The following is a 21,652-nucleotide window of genomic DNA, read 5'->3' on the forward strand; positions in this document are numbered from 1 at the left end:
AGAGCCAAAGTACTGAAGAATCAGCCATGATAAGAGATACAAACAAGAAAAGGTGCCTCTATACTTCCATCCGTATCTCCTTGAGCAAAGGAATGAAAGGAACTTGGGTATTATGACTTATTTAGAAGGGTTTTGAAAAGTGCAACTGGTATTCGATCAAGATCTCACAGGTGTTGAACACGGCGGCGTAGACCCAGCACTGAGCGTAGCAGACGGGCATCTTGCTGGTGCGGTAGTTGATCAGGATTTCAGTGCTACCAGTCCAGGAAGTTGGTGCCACCCCGTACATGTAGTCGCCGGTCCAGTTCCCCACCAGCACGCCTTCATCATCGCGGGAGTTCAGCTGAGTGCAACAAAGAGCACATTCACTTGACCACTATGTTTCAGTTTCTTAAATGTACTGTAGCTGTTGTTTCTCACTGAAGCCTCATAGAAAAAAAAAAAGTGTTTTAGAGGATGAAAATCCATAAATATTCTCTCACCATAGCAGAGGCCTTTCTGGTCACCTTGATGGGGTCTCCTCTGTTAGTGATGGGCATGTCAGCCTTGTCCATGATATACAGACAGGCATCCAGGACTCCATAGTTAAACTAGGCGAAGAAAATCATCAAATCAAATCTCTGAAAATCAGTCTTGAAGTCTACGATCGGTTGTTCTACTACCTGTCCGTAGTTCCAGTCTCTCTCAGCGATGTCGTCAAATGCACCGTGGTAGATGATCCCCACCTCATTCATCACGCACTCCTGCCTCTCTGTCTCATCGTCCAGAAACACGGCATCAGCTGAGGAACGATACAGCAAGACGTGTGGAGTTTATGCGGATGAAGGTGAAATAAAATATTACAAAGACGCTGTTTGTTATCAAGGAGCCTAAACCGACCTGTCGCCCAGGGATTGAAGAGGATGTAGAGGTTTCGGCTGTCGTCCCGTCTGGTCCTACGGATGCCAAAGGGTGTCACCACAGCGACGTACATGTGGTACTTCCCCACAATGCAGTCCGGCGTAGGAGTGATGCCCATGGTGACGGTGTTCTCGGAGGTGCTTGTGATGCGGCCTGCCCAGGAGCTCTGACGCTCCTGGGTGGGGAAGACGGGAATATAGGTGCCTTTGCTGTACTGAGGGCTGGAGCCTGGGTGAACAGGGAGCATTGGCATTTGACTGACCACTTGATCCAGAATCAAGTGAATTTATGACAACAATATCACTTTTTAAGACCGTTTAGGCTCACCGATGACAAACTCCACAGCGAATTTGTCGCTAGCAGGTTTGTAGGGACGGTTGAAGATGATCTTGACCTGGAACTCTTGTCCTCGACGGACGATGAGAGAGTCAGAGCTGTAAAACTTGGTGTGGTGTTGGGTCTTGTTGATCTCCTCCGGCCTCCGCATCATGTCCACGTTCATGATGTCAAGATACTCTGAATGGACAGAAAGACAGCAGGATGTGAGCAAAAACATGTGGATGGATATCTATGAGATTTGCTGGACAGGCTGCCTGTTAAAAAAACGTATCAAAAACCTCAGTGATGCGAACGTGCAGTAAATCTCCCTACAACCACTTATTTTTGGCCATTTCCTCACACTCCAAATTCCAGTCACTGCATTATAAAAAATCCTGTCACATATTGATATCTACCACCGCGCAGCTCTTTGACAACAATACAGGGTGGAGTGTGGCGAAAAACTGCAGGAAGTGAGCAGAATTTATCCTGTCTGGACGTCATTCATGTGTCAGTCATGTGCAGAACCTACTGGAAACTGTGTCACTGTCGGGAAAAAGACTTTATCTTTTTTAACAAAGACAAACTGTGAGATCTGTCTCCTGCTCTTCAATTCTGCCATCATGAGAGACGACTTGTATAGCCACAATTTTGTAAGATGTTGAGTCCGGAGAAACTATATAAACTTTGTATGACTTCATTACTGCAGCACCTTTATTCCCTCTCTGTCTGAACGCTGCTCTGATTGGTCAGCTGTCACAGGCCTGAGCAGGCACCACCCACGGCGTTTCCGCATGAGCTCTGTTGGTTTGCAACTGGACTTCAGTCAGACAAACTCATAGTTATAAGTTCTGAAGTGGTCTAAAAACACAACACTACAAATATTAAGTTGAATAAACTCAAAAATAAAACGTTTTACAGTGTGATCTCTCACCAGTCAGAGGTGGAAATCCTCTCGGGCCCGGTGCACCAAAGGGCTCAAACTCCGGTACCTCTGTGGTGTCAGAGTTGGCGCTGGCGATGGGAATTGCCGTGCGGCCGCGGTTCGTCACCTTCGGAGGGGGTCCGGAGGGAGTAGGGGGGGCAGGAGAGGGAGTCGGGGCGGCAGGAGAGGGAGTCGGGGCATCACTTTTATCAGACATGGCGCTGATAGATCAGGGTGGATGATCTGTCGCAGGACTGGAGGAGGAGAGTGGAGGGAAAACAAATACATTATTCCTGCATTAGACTGACTAAATCTGTAAATAACTTCATGACTTCAGATTTCAGAAAATATGCTCATTAAAGTTCTTCATCCATGCAGCGTCTAGAGCTGAATTCCCATCATGCTGGGCGAGCTGCTCTCAAACCCATCTGCTCTACATCTGTGGAAAAACTGGAAGCACGCTTGAGTATGTGTGTGTGTTTTGTGTGAGAGAGAGAGAGTGTCTGTCCTTGTCCCTTTTATTAAAGACGGGAAGACACGGAAATATTGAAGCTTGCAAATGATGAAACACACATGGAAGTGGTCTCCATGTGTGGTTGTAGGTTGGGTGAGGGGACGTGTACAGTCACTCCTCTTCCTGACAGCTGCTGGTGAAGACGGACACTTTTAGCGTTTGGTGATTTATTTTCACTTCACAAATATGTTGTGTTTTTGTGGTCACAGAGAAAGAAACACAGAGCATTAATCGTGGCTATTAAAAACCTTATTTACTGCAGTAAATAATTGAGTCACTCGTGGTCATGCAGCGAAACCACAGTTAGTCTTACTGCGGTCTTCTTTCATGTTATTATTACATCATTTCACAATTTATTTCAAAATGCATTAACTTTAACAAACCTTATTGTCTGTGGTCCTGCTCCTTATAGCTCAAACTATTAACTGTGAAGCTCTGATCAGATCCTTTTAATCGTCCCCTTTCTATCTAAGGACGTTGCTAATAAAGCTTTAATGCTATGTCATTATTTAGCTTATCTAAAAATGCTTTATTTTCTCATCTTCAAAAAAAATTGTGTATGTTTACAGTAATTTTATCACTGTTTATTCCTTTATTTATTCAGAATTATATATTTTTATGATTGAGTCTAGTCTAAGGCCCCGTTTACATGACAACAGTTTGGCGAAAAATAGTCCCTTGCTCATACGACAACATTGTGAAAACGATCCTCGTGCACACGGATCAGCAGCTATTGTAAACTCTGTAGTACGCATGCCAGGCCAGGCAACTTTGCAACACCACAGAAAAACACCACACCCCTGGTTTTCAAAAGTTTGTGTTTTCAGGCCCCAAAACCACTGTTGTCATGAGAACTAACATACTTCTATTGTCTGTTTTTGCAGGTTATGTACAAAATGTTGTGGTTTTAGATGAATATTTGCAGTTTTTATTAGTCTCTTTATGCAGTAAATCATAAAGTTTTTGGTGTTGGACTGTTGACCAGACAAAACAAGTAGTTTTAAAACCTCACCGTGAACATTTTTTGACACTTTATGGACCAAAAACTTAACCGAACAGCTGTGAGAAAAACTGATTAAGATCGATAATGAAAATAATTGTTAGGTGCTGGCCCTAAAAGTGATAATGTAATAATAAATTTAAAAAGACAATAGTGGAATTGGTGGTGAGCACATCGACAGTGCCCCTACAGTAAAAGTAGTAAAAATGGGAGCTGTATTTCGTGGTTAACCAAAGTAATTAAAGGCCCAGTTGACCACAAGCAGGTTCAAACTCATCCCTGGGCGTGAACACATCAAATTGATGTAAACAAAGTCCGTCAGTGTTTTCAGAATGACTCATTAAATCCACAAAACATGATACAGAACAAAAATGACATCAGCTCTTCGGTCCAGATGGGGTCTACCTGAAACCTGCTTCCAGACCCCGAGAAGACACGAAGCTACTGCCATGATGATTACGTAAGCCTGCGGTCAGGCTGATTTAACCCTCAAACACACAACAGCTGTTTACACAAGGTGCTCGCAGGCTGCACAGAGTGTCAGGTTTGAGGTGCAAACACCTGGCTGAGAATAAGGTTGCTCATTGTTGCATAATGTGGGCGCGTTGGACGACGTTTGGCTGCATGAGTCATCGTTTAACACAGTGAGAGCTCTGTTTTCACTGAAACCACCATCAGCACAGAGGCTTATAACTGCTGCAGACAGGCTGAGGGGCACACGGGCGGACAGTAACATTAAAGTAACATTATGTAACTTTTCTACCTTAAAATAACAGCGTCAAAATCACTTTGATGGTACAGTGTCATGTCTCAGCCCCTTACTTTTGAGATTGATATTTTACATTTACATTATATTCAGTTTATAAGTTGTCAGCAGTTCCACCAAAGAGAGATTTTTTACTCTAAACTTATAAAACTGTTTCCTTCAAATAACAGTTTGATCCCCAAAGAGGTAAATCTCTTGAATATTTAGCAAAGTAAAGCATAGAGAAAAGTCCGAAATACTAAAAATACTTCTATTTTTATACTTAACAAACATTTTGATCCCTATTTCTGTACTTTGACTGAAGTAGGAGTTTGAATGCAAGCCTTGACTTGTGATTGAGTATTTTTTGCATTAGGGTTTAATTGCATTCAGCAAAGTAGCTGTGAGATAATTAAAATGGACGAGCACAATAAAGAGGACGATGTTTCCACTTGTAAACTTGAGGAGTGAAGTCCAAACTGTACTAAAGTCCAGGATTTGACTGAATATACATTTAGTCGCTCCACAGGTCACACCTCGTTATATCAGTGACCTAAAACTCCTCCATGTCTGAGACACTTGGTGAACGCTCACACACACGTGTGCTTAACACAACTTTGGCAAATGCTGACACAGGACAAACCTCCACACAAGTTTAACAGCAGAACTGAGCATCAACATAAAACTCCTGTGGACATACTTTTCCAAGCACTTAACTCAAATTAAATGGACAAAGATCTACATGCATAATATATAAAATATGTCTCAACAGTTGAAGAGGAAGAAGAGGGATAATTTTTCTTTTTTTGTGTGTTTCTAATACTACTACTACAACTACTACTACTCTTACTATTGTATAAGTAAAATATTAAGGTGATAACCTAGATTAGAGGGATGAGTGAGGATTACTCACTCAAGAATCAAATTTTAGAAGAGAGAAAAAGTGTCAGTAATGTAATAATTCAATCAAACTCCTCAAAGTTGCATGCCATGTAGTGAAGTACAACAGGCTTTGTTCGAGTTATTCAGAGTTTGTTTCACCAAATGATCTCAAAAGATTACTGCAGAACTTTTAAATGACTTTCAGATGTGTCATTAAAATAATTACCATCGTCACCTCTTGAAGGTATAAACTCTTGAGGAATTGTGTAGCCATAAACCTGGGTCATACCTGTAAAGTCTGAAGTCTGAATGCAGAGTGGTGGCACCTCAGATGAAGTTGGAGTGAAGCTGCTGTCGGTTGGAGTCGGTCTGCTGCTGCTGCTGCTGCTGCTGCTCCGACTTATGAGACTTCTGCTCCTGCTTAAATACCCTCAGGAGGTAGGAAGAGCTATCTGTGTGTGTGTGTGTGTGTGTGTGTGTGTGTGTGTTTGTGTGTGTGTGTGAGACCATTGCAGGGAAACAGTGTTGTGTAAGTGGTCAGTCCAACTTGGGAGCAGGATGTGGAATCTACCGTCTCTGTACAACCCACAGCTGGATGGAGCTCAGAGAGATAAACTGACGTCTGAGCTCAGCAACTGTCAGATGTTTGATCTACATGTGGGTTTGATGCAACCGGGAGAATTATGATTCATTATAAAGGCTTTTGTATTTTCTACTGTAATTTTATCAGCCATGCAAGCGATCCACCGCTTTGGTCCAGGCTGAAATATCTCCACAGGTCTTTGATGGTCCCCAGAATCAGATCATGTGATCTTGTGAATCCATCTCGGCTTCATGCTCTGCACTTGTGGCCAATCGGCGTCCTTTGAGGAACTGCTGGCAGCTACAGGTGTGGTTTTATGTGTGACAACCAACCAGAAGCAACTGTTAATCTGAAAATAACAATGGTGGCGGCTGAAGAGGTTGGCGTAGATGCTCCCGAAAGAAGATCAAAGATATTCAAGGTTTTGTCCTGTTGGAAGAGATGTTTTCGCTCTTCTCTTACCTGGTGATTGATTGGTTGAAGGTAGCCTGTGATAGACAAACACAGACAGACGGTTCGTCCAATCTGCTGCATTGGATCTTTTACTTCTCTCCTAAAAGTTCCTGCCTTTTTCTAAGAACGATTTCCAAGACGCGTCGATGCAACAAACCATCTGGCACGTCTAACCTCATACTGATCATTCTCAGCTGTACTTTATAATGCTAATATGCTAAACTAAGATGGTGAACATAGTATACCTGCTTCACATGTTAGCATGTTACTGTATGCTATTGTAAAAACAGAGTTTGCCACGACTTCTACCATCTGTCACTTGGTACGAGATACGTAATGTATTAATTTAGCGTTGCTTATAACTCATGTTTGTCTCGTACCCAAGTTGTAACCGTGCGTTGTTTGCGCACAAGAAAAGCTCTGACTGATGTCTATTTTAAAACTGTTTCTTTTATGTTATTTCAGGGTTGATTAGAATAAGATTTAATTCTGTCCCTCCTGTTTCTAGCTGTCACAGGTGTGGTCAGAGTGCCGGGAGTCCGCTCACTCACCTGTGGTTTGTGGCATGTTTACTAGCGCGATGCTTTTATTTGAGGTGTTGGTTTTGGTTCATGTTATCTTTACACAGGTAGGACACTCCCACTGCTCCACCGCCGGCTTCCCAGCTGTGGTATGTTCTGTCCTCTTCCTCTCCTTTTGGGTTCTGTTATAAATAAAGGGGCAGTTCTGGAAGTTAAGCCACACCGACTGTTGTGGTCACTTCACTGCAGCCTGTGTGTCTCGCTTCATTTGGTGTTTCCCGGCAGGTTATTTACAATTTGAGTTTCATTAATAAGCGATTGTTTGCTGGGTTTCTTGATGAATGACTGGAATAGACCAGAATAGTGTCCTGGTCTGATTTAGGATGGCCTAAAGTCGGCCTGTGGTAAACTGGAGCTGATTCTCAACTGAAATAGCCTGTTTGCATATGATGTAACTACATTTCTGTTGCTGTGGTGCAAGCTGCAAATGGAGGACAGGAAGTGATTTATGATACGTATTGAGACCTGTAGTGGAACATAGGAAGCAATATCACATACTGTCAAACATTCAACATTCGTCTAATGCTCGTTTGTGCAGAGACCTCTTCATCAAAGGTAAAGTTGTGTACCAGCTAGCTAACTGTTTCCTCACTTTGTAGGATTAAGGTCACAGTTTTTTTTCTCTCTCCTTTCCTGGAGTTTGGACCGCAATACATAGCAACAGTAGCTAACTTTCCTCCCATCTGCTCTCCATCTGAATTTCACGCGTCATCGGAAAAAAAAACCTACTGGCCCAAGTGTGCACTTCTACTTAATATTTCCCACAAAAACATTGTGCACATCACAAATACAATGTTCCATCCAAATTTTGAGCATAATTTCAGTGAATTTCCTCAACTCTCCAGCTGAAAGGACGCTCGAGTACAGTATGTCCTGAGACACATCTCCTGCTTGTGAAGTGCTTGACAGTGTTATCTGTTTGTGTGTATTCTCTTCAGGTCCGTGACGTCTTCTACAGACATTAAAGCTGCAGTGAAACGCTGATATGGTTACGCTATGGCTTTGTCCGACTGCGAATCCCTAGATGAAGCGCCGCTGCAGCCTCGCAAACAGGGACCCACCGATGAAAAACTTTACTCCACAGCACTACTAGTGGTCAAAATCTGCACATGATCCCTTTAACTAATCCAGCAAAATGGCTTTATTTTGGGGTTGTTGGCTCACAGCCTCTGGTGCCAGAACACAGCCAGATGTGCCAACAATGAGCCGAAATCAGCTCAAATCTGGTTGTAGAAGTTTAACAACAACTACTGCTTCCTGTTGCTTTAATACTTCAACACGTCAATATCACTTTAACCGTGAGCACTTCTGCTACACCATCAGCGACACTACTTTATATAATATTACCCCGTCTCAGTTCCTTCTACTACTTTACTGCTCTCTCACTTCTCCAGTGCTTCCTCTGAGACTACTGTTTTACTCATAACACCTCTTTCTGCTTTCACTCTAGCATGTTCGCACACAGTCTTATTTTCCACACTGGCACCGACACTGTGTTGAAGGGTTTTTAAAGAGCATGAAATGACTCCAGCAATTGTTGAAGCGTGGCTCGGGTCACCACATTGCTTATGCACAAGATGTTTTTCATCCATTCGTTTAATAACCTGCTGCCACCATGAGAAGGAGTTTCCATCGGTGCTACGCAAATACATGGGCACAGAAAACAGGTTTATTTCAAACTGATGTTTCGAGAAACTTCATTGCGATGTCCAGCCTTTACTTTGAAACTGATTGCAGGTCAGCGACAGATGAGAAAGCAAAGCTAAAAATATCAGCAGCAGAATCAAATTACAGAGGAAACACTGTACCGAATGTTTATGGGCTTCCCATTTCCACCACAAGCACTTATCTTCTTGATTGGCCAGTTAATTTCAGGGGCAATCTAATCAGCAAATGCTATTGCAAATTTATATGTTGCATTAAAAACTGTGAGCTTCAGCGTTGATGGTGGTATTTTCTGGCCTGTTTTTTATTCATGATATGGAGTCTTTTAGATGGCAGGCATGTTTGGAGGGAAGTGCTGCTGCTGCTGCAGGGAGTCCAATAAAAAGCAATTCATTTGACATTTACAAAAAGCAGCACACATGTGAAAAGGCATCCATCATGGTAATATTCACCGAACACTTAACAGACCTCAAAACAACTCTGCTCGGGTTAATGGCGCCAAATCAATACGGCTGATTCAGTCCTTTCCATAAACATGGTTTGTTTTTATTAACCCTGACTGGTGCTGAAGGAAAGGGTGAATCATAAAGGACGTGAACTGATGTGTGTGTGAGTGTGTGTTTTCATGTGACTGGACTGGACATGAGAACATGTACCATGTATGCAGCCAGGGACGTCACGCAGCCAGGGTGCAGTGACAGCAGGCATGATGAAAGGATACTGGCTCTTCACACAATGCGACGACTGTTATAGAGGGATGAAAAATATCTCATGTTTGCATAAAAACACAAACTGCGAGGGAGACGCAGGACAGAAAACAAAAGATCATGGGTAGCACTTTGCTTTAACCCCTCTCTATGTAGCATTTATAACCATTTATTACGGTTTAAGACACACTTTATGTTCAGGTTATCACAAAAAGGGGCCTAAATGCAAGACATGATGAGGAAGGCAGGTGCACGACAAAGCACAGGTGAACATGAAAAAGGCGGGAAAAGGACAAAGGGAGGAAGCGAAAAGCAAAACATGACACACGAGGTGAGAACTACAAAATAAAACAGGAAATCAGCTCATATATAGAGGTAATGTTGTAGAAATGTAGTTACATGACGCATGCAAACAGCAGAGACAAAAATTGCCAACATTTTTGTGTGTATCCATGTTGGCTTAAAGGTTTAGTTTCAAAGTTAATTTGTGACCTTTACAATCACATCACGCAATAAACCGTCCAAGCTTCTGACAACACTGAGCTCTTCTCTACATCATCTGCCCATTTCCAGCCTGCCTCACCTGCAGCTGCAGCCACCCTCGCCGTGTCCCTGCCAATCCCAGTCACCTGCTCCTCTTTCCCCAATTATCCTCTCAGAATAAATAACAGCCCATTTCCACCCAACGCCCTGCCAGATTGTCTATTGTGCCATCCCAGCTGTAGCTTCCAGCTTCCAGCCTTTTGTCTGGATCCCTGCCCGCCTTTTGGACCGTTTCCCCCGATCTGAGTGCCAGATCTGACTGCTTACCTGTTGCCCGCCTGATCTATCCTCTGGTTTTGACCTTGTTCTCAGTGTCTAGGAGTCATGTTTATTTATTTTAATAAAGATCATGTTTGAATGCTCCAGAACAATTACAAAATGGACCTTGTTGTGGCTATTTCCTGTTCCCAAAGTCAAGAATGAACCTTTAAACTTAGTATTTTGTCAGTAAGGGATCACGAGAGGAGAATTATCACTTGCTTTATTTTAAAATCAAGCCATTTAAGTTTGGATACTATGTGAGAACATCTGCACAATTTCGCACTTTGTGAACTTCCTGTGCTGTGTGCTTATTTCAGCCACTTAAGATACATTAACAACATGATTCGAGGCAGGAAATTGTTACCACCAGGGCGAGAGAGTGAGCTCCATTTTACTTGTGGGTGAAGGAAACAGAAGTGCCACACATACACCGCAGGACGGCATCTGCAGCTCTCATCGTGAATCCTGCATGTGTGTTTCAGCATGCACATACACGCTCTACAAACTGTTCATCCAGGAATGAATCCTTAGAAATGTGTGCCGCATGCATACATGCATTAATGTGTCTTTTGCAACGTTTCACGGAAGCTCACAGTGCCATCTCTTCACTTCCTGTCGTGTTTTATGAGAGCGCGTTAGAAACCACAGGTGGGTCACGTGACACGACAAGCCCTCCATCGTCTGTCTGTGCTCGGTTTGTGCAGCGCAAAGCCTCATTTCGGATTCATCGAACGACCAAAGTGTTTCTGTTCTCTTTCACAATGGTGCTGAAGAAAGACTTCCTCTAAAAGTCACACAGGATGCGAAAAGAGGAAGAGGAAGGACAAGTGGACGGAGAGGCGATGGACACGACAGATCAGAGCAGTCCGGACATCGTCACGAATGGTGGTGAGTCGACCGTGGAGCTCTTTTATTGTTTGTTTATTCAAGTATCATGCTGTTAATCTGAAATGAGCTTGTATAGAGGCATGTTGGTGTGAAAGTGAAGTGAATTCTGAGCGCAAATGTGGTTTAATCTTTGAGCATTATATGATATTTCAATTACAAGTAGCAATCTAGTACGTTTTCTGAGGTAAAACAATGAAAAATACGTTTTAAAATGCAGCTTTATGACTAATTACTGTCACACTTCTGTGTTTTGTGTCATTCAGATTTTCCGGTTCGGTGCACTGAGGAAGTACTTCTCCCTTTCTTCACAGATGACAGTCAACAGGTCGCCATGGCCTCGCAGCACCCTCCTACCTCCCTCAGCGACCCTCCTGCTCTACCAGAACTTAGACTGGTCCTTCTGGGCAGAAAGGGAGCAGGAAAGAGCGCGGCAGGCAACACTATTCTCGAAGGAGTGGGAGGCTTCGAGAGCGGGAAGCCCACGGAGGAGTGTGTGAGAAAACGAGCTGACGTTGCAGGGAGAAAAGTCACGGTGGTGGACACCCCGGGATGGGAGTGGTACTACCCGCTCAACAGCACTCCCAACTGGGTGAGGAGAGAGACTTTACGGAGCGTGTCGCTTTGTCCTCCTGGTCCCCACGCTGTGCTCCTGGTGGTGCGATCCTGCGCCTCGGTAACTGAGGACTACGTCGGTGAGATAGAGGAGCACCTGCAGCCGCTCGGAAAAGAAGTGTGGAAGCATACCATGCTGCTGTTCACCAGAGGAGATGAGCTAGGCCTCGTGTCCATGGAGCAACGGATCCTGACGGGCGGCCCGGTGCTGCAGGGACTCCTCCAGATGTGCGGGAACCGATACCATGTCGTGGATAACCGCAGCAAAGGAGATGGGACGCAGGTTAAAGAGCTGATAAGGAAGCTGGAGGAGATGGTGGCGGGGAAGAGGGATGGGAGCAGTTGTCTAGAGATGGATAACACGGTTCAGATGGGTCTGGAGGCAGACGGGAAGAGGAGAGCGAGGGAGAGGAGGAAGAAGCAGAGGCAGATGGAGGAGCAGATGCAGAGAGGGACCATCAAGGCTGCTCTCATGAGTGAGTCATTTGTACAGAAAACCTGTTGAATGTAACAATGGATAATGTGACTCAGCTTCCCTGAGCTCCATAGAGTGTTTAAGGATCTTTTAAAGGTGCAATATGTAAGAATTTTTATTTACAATATCCAAAAATCAACTTTAAAATCAAAAATCATCTTTAAAAAGATGTAAAAGATGTCTGAAGTTAGCATGCTAACCAGCTAGCCCCTAGCCACTTTGATAGTGATAGTCCAATAGTTATCAACACGGACACCGCCCCAGTGCTCCCAGGATCCCAGCCCAGGCAGTCAGCTAATATGGCCGACAGCTGTACAGTTGGCTAACTAGCCAACAGCAGCTACAGTTAGCAGCAGTTAGCGCCTACTCTGATGATATGCTGCCCCCTATTTGTTTGGAGTATGATTTTGACAGGTGGCCAATTCTTACATATTACACCTTTAACTTGTTGTTTTTGGTTTAGCATTTAGCAGCTAAAGACCAAAGAGTTGGTTGAGACCAAAACGGAGATTATAGGAGAGCGAATATCGGACGACTTCAATTCATTAGGAAGCCAGAAAAATGACTCCAAACTGAAGCAAACATACTAAAAATATGAACAGGCAACTGTTTGCTAACACATTAGCCGCATGATACAACTTCATAAAGTGAAAATGAGTTTACAAACATTTTCCGCTTGTTCTTCAGCCCCCAGATTATATTGATATTTTACACTCTGAACAAAAAAATAAATGCGACATATTTGTTTTTGCTCCCATTTTTCACGAGTTGAAGTAAAAGACTTTCTTTTCTGCAACCAAAAGGCTTATTTCTCTCGATTTTCGTTCGCAATTTGTTTTAAATCTGTGTTAGGCAACAGAACCAATCCTTTTGCCGAGAGTTGCGTAACAAGTATCTGGTTACAATAAAAGGCCACTCTAAAACACCACAGATGTCACAAGTCTTGATGGAGTATGCAATTGGCAGGAATGTCCACCAAAGCTTTTGCCTAAGTTCATGGCCAATAAACCTTTTGTGTTTATTGGCCATGAACCTTTTGAGTCTTTAACTCAAGCAAAACAGGAACGAAAACAGTATAGAGTATAAAAGGGTGGCTCATGGTGCCTTATTGCACAGCTGACAGAGGTTTTCAGCCTCTTCTGGTGAACGGCAACTGGAACAAGCAACTTTCTTCTGGTGAAGAGAGTCAAACATTTAGCAACTTAAAGACATTATATGTAACAATTCTGCACTAAAAAGACTTGACCTTTGTTAGATGTTCTGTTGAGTTGTGTACTGGTGAAGTGGAGAGGAGGGAGGGGACTGCTGACTGCAAAACTGACAGGAAGTTAACTAAAACCACAACAACGCTTACAGCAGCTTCAATACATGACCTGTGAAAACGTAGATGGACTTTCAACAGCAATGTTGGTTTTTTAACAGTGAAGACAACAACTCCCACGATCCCACACTACTTACACCTTTTGTGTTGATTGTGATACCCCTAGTAAACCTAACCTAGCAAGAGCTGATGGAAACAAAATGAATGTTAATGTTAACTTCTGCTGGATCTGTAGGTTGTGGCCTTTTATATTTTTAGTTTTCTTTTTTTTCACCTTCGATCTCCAACAAATAACATACAAGTCTGCAGAACAATGAAGCTTTTAAGCCCCTTTTAATGCAACGCTTTGGTCGTATGAAACATTTCCCGTTGAGTTTATGTATGTAGAGTGTGTATGTTGTATATTACCTGCCGAGCACCAAACGTAAAAGACAAAAAGTGGTCAAGAAGTCGTCACTTCTGTATCTTTTGACAGACAGCGGCCACAGTCTGTTCACCCTGCTGCCGTCTGGCAAAAGATACAGAAGTATCCGCTATCATACCACCAGACAGCTTCTTTCCTCAGGCTGAGACTCTTGAACTCTAGTTTTCTGACTTAATTATGAATTATTATTTATAGTTTGTGTTTACTGTGTGCATGTAGCTACAACAGAAATTGCATTATACAGTCTTTCGATGCATAATGACAATTAAATTAATCTTGAATCTCGAACAATTTGCAGTTTAAGACAGATAATTGTATCAAAAGCCAAAAGCAGAGTGAATATTGGAGTTGAATCGATCACGTCTTCATGTATATTGTGTTTTGAACAATAACAAGACAATGAAGTAAACAGTGGCCATGTGTCTGTTGGCTTGTTTTGGTGGTTTTCCGCCCCCTGGCCGGTAGTTTGAACATCAACAACCTTCATTTTATAAGAACTGAGCTTATGTTTTACCTCTCCCCCGTCCAGGCGATGGTCTTCAGGGTTCAGAGCTGGACGCCCACAAGTCGTTCTCCAAGGCTCCCCGACGTTTAACCGAGGTCAGACTGGTTCTCCTGGGCGAGCGTGAAACAGGAAAGAGCTCTGCTGGGAACACCATCCTGGGGAAAATGGGCTTCTTCCAGGTCGGAGCTGTAACAGAGGAGTGCGTCCGCCAGCAAGCGGAGGTGGCCATGCGGCTGGTGACGGTGGTGGACACTCCAGGCTGGGAGATAGGCGTAGCTGGAGCCACACCTGAGAGGGTGAAGAGGGAGATCATCAGTAGCGTGGCGTTGTGTCCTCCAGGGCCCCACGCCCTCCTGCTGACTCTGAGGGTGGATACACTGGTGAAGACGGGACATGTGAAGGAACATCTGGAGCTTCTGGGCGAGGGTGTATGGAGACACACGATGTTGCTGTTCACCCATGGGGATCAGCTTCGACAGGGGGTGGACATCGAGCAGCACATCCAGAGTGGCGGCAGGGACCTCCAATGGCTGCTGGAGAAGTGCAGGGGCAGGTACCATGTCATCAGCAGCGTAGACGGAGGCTCCAGTAAGGTGACAGAGCTCCTGCAGAAGGTGGAGAAGATGGCCGCAGTGAACAGGTGTGAGGCTTTCTCCAACCTGGTTCACGAGGTCAGGGATCTGAGCCGGCAACAGAAAGAGAAGTTCAACCAGCGGCTGAAGGACATGGCAGACAAACTGCTTCGCCAGGAGGCGGAGTTGAAAAATCTGAGAGAGAGGGAGATGAAAAGCATCAGGTGGTTTTTCGACAGGAGGAAAAAGGGGAAATCACCCGGAAAGGCCGACGTTCAACGGGAAGAAGAGGAGGATGAGGACAGGAGGATTGGCGAAAGGAAGACTGATATGGGGGATTTGGAGGAGAGGATACGATGGCTGACGGACGATAAAGAGAGAGAAAATCAGGATCTGAGCATAGAAAAAGAGAGACTCCGTGTAGCATTAAACACGAGTAGAAGAGAAATAGATGAGGCGATGTTTAACCTGGAGCTAAAGGAGAGAGAGATCGAGGAGCTGATGGAAAGAGTCGACGAGCAGCAACTGAAGCTGCTCGACCTCGAACGTGCCGGTGTAGAAAGTGAACATGAGAGGAAGCAGAGGGAGAATAACATTAAAGCGGAGAAACAAGAGTGGGAGAGTGTGGTGAAGAAACTGGAAGAAAACATAGAGCTGCAAAAGAAAGAGACAGCAGGGTGGCAGGAAAAAGTTGACTCCTTAAAGATGGAAATTAACGAGACCAAAAGACACTGTGATGATGTTCTCAAGAGGAAAGACGAAGAGAAAGCCAGAGAGATGGCAGAGATGCAGGAAAAACTCAAAACAGAGATGGAAACGAAAGACGAAGAGCAGGAAGAACTGAGAAGGAAAGCGTCAGAGGAAAAGCAGATTGCTCTTGATAACGTAAAACAAATGGAGAGGAAAGTTAACGAAATGAAATCACGACATAAGAAAGAGTTAGAGAGAAAAACACAAGAGACAGAGACAGAGACACGAAGCTTGAAACTGCAGCATGAGGAAGAAACAGCCAGAAAAAACAACGAAATGGAAAAAAGGATGGAGAAAGTGAAAATCCAACAACAAAAAGAAATTGATCAGAAGGTTAAAGACAATGAGAAAGATAAAGAAAGGATCAAACAACAGCATGACAGTGAAATTAGGGATATACAGCAAGAAAAACAGAAAGAGATTGAAGAGCTGAAAGTGCAGTTTGCAAAAGAAAGAAAGGCACAAACGCAAGCGAAAGAGAGAATGATAACCGAGTTAGAACAGAGATATCTCATCCAAATGCAAGGAAAAATGCTGGACAATAAAGCAGAGAAGGAAAAGATTCATCTGAATCTCACAAAAGACCTGGCACAGAAGATGCAAGAGAAAGAAAAAGAGGTAGAAGTGTTAAAACTGCAGCATCAGGAGGAAATTAAAGAAATGGAAAAAGTGATGGAGGCGATGAGAGCTGAGCACCAGGAGCAGATCGACAGGAAAGTGAAAGAAAAGGAGAAAGACGTGGAAAAGGTTCAGCAAGAGTACAGTGATAAAATAAGAGACGTGGAGCGAGAAAGACAAAGAGAGATCGAAGAGCTGAAACAACAGTTTGCAGAGGACATTCAGAAACAATCGCAGGAAAGACAAAAGGAGATAAGAGAGTTAGAGCAAACGCACGAAGCTCGAGTGCAAGAAAAGCTGCTGGAAAATGAGAAACAGAAGGAACTGATGGATCAGAGTCATCAAAACTACATACGCGAGAGAGATCGACTAATAGAGGAGTTAAAACATCAGCACATAAGCGAAATCAAAGAAAAACTGCAAGAGGGGGACAAGGAGAAGGAAGAGATTGTTACGAATCTCAAGAAAGAGACGGAGCGACGACTGGAGGAAAAAGAAAAAGAGATGGAGGAGATCAAACTGGACGTCAAAGAGATGAAGGAGAAGCTGCAACGGACGGAAGAGAAGGAAGTCGATCATTTAAATGACAAGAAAGAGACGCAGCGAAGACTGGAGGAAAGAGAAAGAGAGATAGAAGTGATGGAAGAACGTTTGAAAGGACTTGAGAGACAACTGCAACAGGTCGAGGAGGAAAGAGAAAGAGATCGTTTGAATCACAAGGAGCAGATGGAGCAAACGCTGGAGGAGAAAGAAAAAGAGATGGAGGAGATAAAACAGGACGTCAAAGAAACGAAGGAGAGGCTGCAACAGAAGGAAGAGAAAGAAAGAGAAAATGTAATGAACAAGAAAGAGACGGAGCAACAGCTGGAAGACAAAGAAAAGGCAATCGAGGAAATGAAATTAAACGTCAGAGAAATGCAGGAAACGCTGCGACTGAAGGAAGAGAGAGAAACGGATCATTTAAATGACAAGAAAGAGATGGAGGGAAGACTGGAGGAAAGAGAAAGAGAAATAGACGTGATGAAAGAAAATTTAAAAGGACTTGAGACGCAATTGCAACAGACAGAAGAAGAAAGAGAAAGAGATCATTTAAATCACAGGAAACAGATGGAGGACAAAGAAAAAGAGATGGAGGAGATAAAACTGGATGTTAAAGAAATGAAGGAGAGGCTGCAACAAAAGGAAGAGAAAGAAAAAGACACTTTAAAGAGCAAGAAAGAGACGGAGGAAGAGCTGGAAGAGAAAGAAACAGAAATTGAGGAAATGAAATTAAACGTCAGAGAAATGCAGGAAACACTGCGACTGAAGGAAGAGAGAGAAATGGATCATTTGACAGAGATGAAGGGAAGACTGGAGGAAAGAGAAAGAGAAGTAGACGTGATGAAAGAAAATTTAAAAGGACTTGAGACGCAATTGCAACAGACAGAAGAAGAAAGAGAAAGAGATCATTTAAGTCACAGGAAACAGATGGAGGACAAAGAAAAAGAGATGGAGGAGGTAAAACTGGATGTTAAAGAAATGAAGGAGAGGCTGCGACAAAAGGAAGAGAAAGAAAAAGACACTTTAAAGAACAAGAAAGAGACGGAGGAAGAGCTGGAAGAAAAAGAAACAGAAATTGCGGCGATGATATTAAACGTCGAGGAAATGCAGGAAACGCTGCGACGGAAGGAAACAGATCATTTAAATGACAAGAAAGAGATGGAGCAAAGACTGGAGGAGAGAGAGAGACAATATATAAACCACAAGACGCAGATGGAGCAAAAACTACTACAACAAGGCAGGCTGACAGAAAAACTGAACCAGCACATAAAGGATGTCGACGAAATCCTGCAAAGGAAAGAAGAAGAGAGAGGAGAAATCATTCTGAATCAAAAGACAGAGGCAGAGCGACGACTGCGAGACACAGAGCGAGAGATGGAGGAGATGAAACGGCAGATGTTGGACGACACGGAGAGAAAAGCAAAAGAAAAGGAAGCCGAGATAGAAAGCCTGAAGCAACAGGCCGACTCCAGGGAGACGAGGTGGAGGGAAGAGCAGAGGAGGAAGGACGAGAGGGGCGAGAATGAGATGAACCGACTGATAGAAATCATCGACAAGAAAACAAAAGAAGTCACCGCGGCGCAACGTCTTCTGGCTGAGAGAGACGGTGAGATTGACGAGGCGAGAAAGATGTGTGCAAACTACTTGAAAGAAATGGAGGAGCTGAAAGAAAGCTGCAACAACCAAACCTCAAGCGTCATCGAGATACGGCAGCTTCACGCGGAGCAGGAGAGGAACAAAGACGCCGAGATGATGGAAAAACTTGAGGAGAAGGAGGAAGAACTCCAACGACTGAGGCAGAGAGACGGAGAAAATGAGAAGGAGCTCGTCCAACTGAGGCTGACGATCGAGCAAACGAAGTCGGAGCTGAAGGAGCTCACCGGCAAGATGGAGAAGGAGATGACGAGCATGATTCAGGGATATGAGAAGGAGATCGCGAGACTGAACGAGAACGTAGAAACGATCGCGAACGAGAAGGATCGTTTGGAGGAGGAGAGTCGGCAAAGCATCTCGGACGTCACAGAGAAATACGAGGAGAGCCGGAGGAGGGTCGAGGAGCTGAACGAGAAGATGGGAAAAGAGGCGGACAATCTTAAAATCAAGTGCGAGGAGCTTAAGAAGGAGAGCGAAGAAGACGTTCGAAGACATCTCGAGGGACATGACGAAGAAATCCAAAGCGTTCTTAAAGAGAGAGATGAGGAGGTCAGGGCGTTGAAGGAGGCAAAGGACAAACTGCAAGTAGAGATAGAAAGCATGAAGACGAGAGAACTTGAGGCAGAGAGGCAGATGAATGATGTGAGAGAGCTTTTCCAGACACAGCTGAAGGGGAAACAAAGTGAGTCCAGAGAGATCGAAGAGGAATCCTTGAAAAGGGAAGAAGAAGTAGAGGAAAGGGCGCAAGTCCTGAGTAGAAACGAAGAAGAGCTGAGCAGAAGAGGTCACGAACTGGATGTTAAAGAGGTGAAGTTAGAAAGTAAGGAACAAGAACTCAGCGAATGGGAAGCGAGGCTAGAAAAACAGCAAAGAGAGCAAGAGGAAAAAGCGAAACGCGAGCAAGACGTAAGCGAGAAGGCGCAAAATATTGAGAAAATGGAAAGGGAGCTTGAAAGTTTGCTTGGAGCTCTGGAAGGGAAACAGAAGGAGCTGAACTGCCACGGTCAGGACCTTCAGAAGAAGGTGAGAGGGCTGAAAGATCAGGGCCAAGAGCTGAAAGACAAGGAGTATTATCTGAGAAATGAGGAGCAGGAGCTGCTCAGCTTGATATCAGAGCTGCAGACGCGTAACGAACACGTGAGCTCGACGACGCAGCAGCTGGACGAGATGGGGAGAGACCTGGCTCTGCTGAAGGACGAACTTCACAACAAGGAGAAAAACCTGAAGGCGTCGCTTAAGAAACTGAACACATGGGAGCAGAATCTGAGAGAACGGGAGGAAGAGCTGCACAGAAGAGAGGGAGGACGACACGAGGTCGAGGGCAGGAGGAAGGTCGATGATAGTGACCCTTTTGATCTGACAGCAGTGGAAGACGAGTTGGATTTGATGTTTGAAGAGGTGCACGGGAAAGGGGACAGGGGAAGAGGAATAAACGCAGAGGATAAGGAGGATCAGAGGATGAAAACAGCATCGTCAGCTGCAGGGAACAACAACCGTCATCCTGAAACACTAAAAAAGATACAGACGAAAGACAATGAGGAGCTGGAAAGGGCGAAGATCGTACGAGATTTCCAGTTTTTATCTGCAAGTCAACGAAGTTCATACAACAAAGACTCCGGTTCGGACTTGAAGGTGGTGCTGTTAGGGGAGTCCTGGTCGTCCCGTTCCCCAGCTGGAGTCACCATCCTGAGCGGAGAGCCGTCCGAACACGACGGGTCTACCTTCAGACGCTGGAGGGGCCAGATATCAGGTCGACGCCTCGCCATGGCAGAACCGCTCGGTCTGAGGTGGCGAGACGGACCAGATCCTTCCAACGCGACGCAAAGGAAAAGCATCCTCGACAGTATCTCCTGGTGCCGCCCCGGACCTCACGTCGTCCTCCTGCTCATGCCGGCCTTCTTGACCTGCACTCAGAAGTACAGGAGAGCAGTGGAGGAGCACATGAGCTTGATCGGGGAAGATGTTTGGCAGCGCACGCTGGTGCTGTTCACATGGGGGGACATTTTAGGGGAGAGCGCAGAGCAGCACATCCTGAGGAACAGCGAGCTAACGGGGCTGGTAGAGAGGTGCGGGGGCAGGTATCATGTGGTGAGCAGGAAGAAAAGCAACTCTATGATCGAGGGACTGTTTGAGAAGATGGAGGACATGTTGGCTTCGGACAGTGTGTAGAGCCATTATGAGAATTTATGAATTTGTGGTGTAAAAAGAGTGTTTTTCATCTTGTTGTGTGAATATTTTAAGAAGACGCTGATCCTTTATTCACATTATTTAAAGATGTAATATGAAGCGTTTCTGCATTAAAATGTCTGAACACGACGAAACCTCTGTTATCTTGTTGAGTGGTATTCAATGTTCAAACCCAGAGAAATACTTTATTTTCATTCAAGGTAATTTTGTGATTCATTTGGTGCTTTAATTTCCAGGAAAGGACGTCAACAAGTGTGAATCAAACTTTAAAATATCACCACGTCATCAACATTTCAGCCTCGAGTCACGTAGCTGGATTTTCATTGGCAGTGGAGGTTGACATAATGACTCTTCAGTCTTAGGTTTAAAGTTTGTGAATAGCAAAATGCAACAGCATTATCATGTCACATTATTTTTTTATTTCACTTTCAATTCTCAGAAAACATTTGCAGGATAATTTGCCCTCTAGTTCAAACTTCTAAACTTCTTCAAAATCTGTTTCCGTTTGATGGAGATCGACGTGAGTTTTTACAGCCTTTCTTCAGATTTCTTCTCCCCAGGGAGTCTGAAATTTGTTGAAATACTCTTTCTCCTCTCCATTTCTCTGTCCGTCTCTCACTCGAGAGTAGAGCAGACTACACGCTGTACAGAGCAAAAAACAGGTTACGATAAATAAAAGGGGAAAAAGTCTAAATGCAGAAATGCAAGGGGAATTGTGGCAATGAAAAACGCGAGTTGATATATTGATATTTTTTCATCCAAGCCCTGATGTCCACGCCCCTTTTGCCGCTGCCACAAGTAACAAAGGCTCCATCAAGGTCAAAAGCCAAAAAGATTGAACACTACCGGTCTAATCTTAAAAACAGTCTTCACATACATGTGAAATCTTAAACCATTCACTGCAGCTGTCACATAAATGTTGAGTGAAAAGTACATTTTCCTTTTTTTGAAACGCAGAGTCGAAATTAATTCAAAGACTTAACATCCTGCCGACTGAATGATTTATATGAATATTCATTCGTTATTCATT

At 44.1% G+C, this 21,652-nt stretch overlaps 2 protein-coding genes across 5 annotated transcripts in view; one reads left to right on the top strand and one right to left on the bottom strand.

Moving 5' to 3' along the window:
* f13a1b (coagulation factor XIII, A1 polypeptide b) overlaps positions 1-21,652 on the bottom strand; it is a 52,352-nt gene that overhangs the window by 5,731 nt on the left and 24,969 nt on the right. For 2 of the 3 annotated variants that reach the window (XM_084345060.1, XM_084345059.1), the window contains 6 exons: positions 2,153-2,397; positions 1,228-1,416; positions 880-1,128; positions 663-781; positions 483-590; positions 169-343 (listed from right to left, as the gene is read on the bottom strand). In XM_084345060.1, coding sequence (XP_084201186.1) covers positions 169-343; positions 483-590; positions 663-781; positions 880-1,128; positions 1,228-1,416; positions 2,153-2,360 — 1,048 coding nt within the window. In that variant the 5' untranslated portion in view covers positions 2,361-2,397. Of the gene's footprint in view, positions 1-168; positions 344-482; positions 591-662; positions 782-879; positions 1,129-1,227; positions 1,417-2,152; positions 2,398-5,573; positions 5,741-21,652 lie in introns of those variants that run through there. The other variant, XM_084345061.1, reaches the window with a different exon arrangement.
* On the top strand, positions 10,484-20,738 carry LOC311251124 (uncharacterized protein). 2 transcript variants are annotated; one of them, XM_084343438.1, is made up of 3 exons: positions 10,484-10,965; positions 11,229-12,053; positions 14,327-20,738. In XM_084343438.1, the coding sequence occupies exons 1-3, from the start codon at positions 10,878-10,880 to the stop codon at positions 20,602-20,604; spliced, it is 7,191 nt and encodes a 2,396-aa protein (XP_084199564.1). In that variant the 5' UTR covers positions 10,484-10,877; the 3' UTR covers positions 20,605-20,738. The 2 variants fall into 2 exon arrangements, with proteins under 2 accessions (XP_084199564.1, XP_084199565.1); XM_084343439.1 differs by having other exon boundaries at positions 11,277-12,053.

This window comes from Pagrus pagrus, assembly GCF_965226575.1.
Source record: "Pagrus pagrus genome assembly, chromosome: 22".
NCBI lineage: Eukaryota > Metazoa > Chordata > Actinopteri > Spariformes > Sparidae > Pagrus > Pagrus pagrus.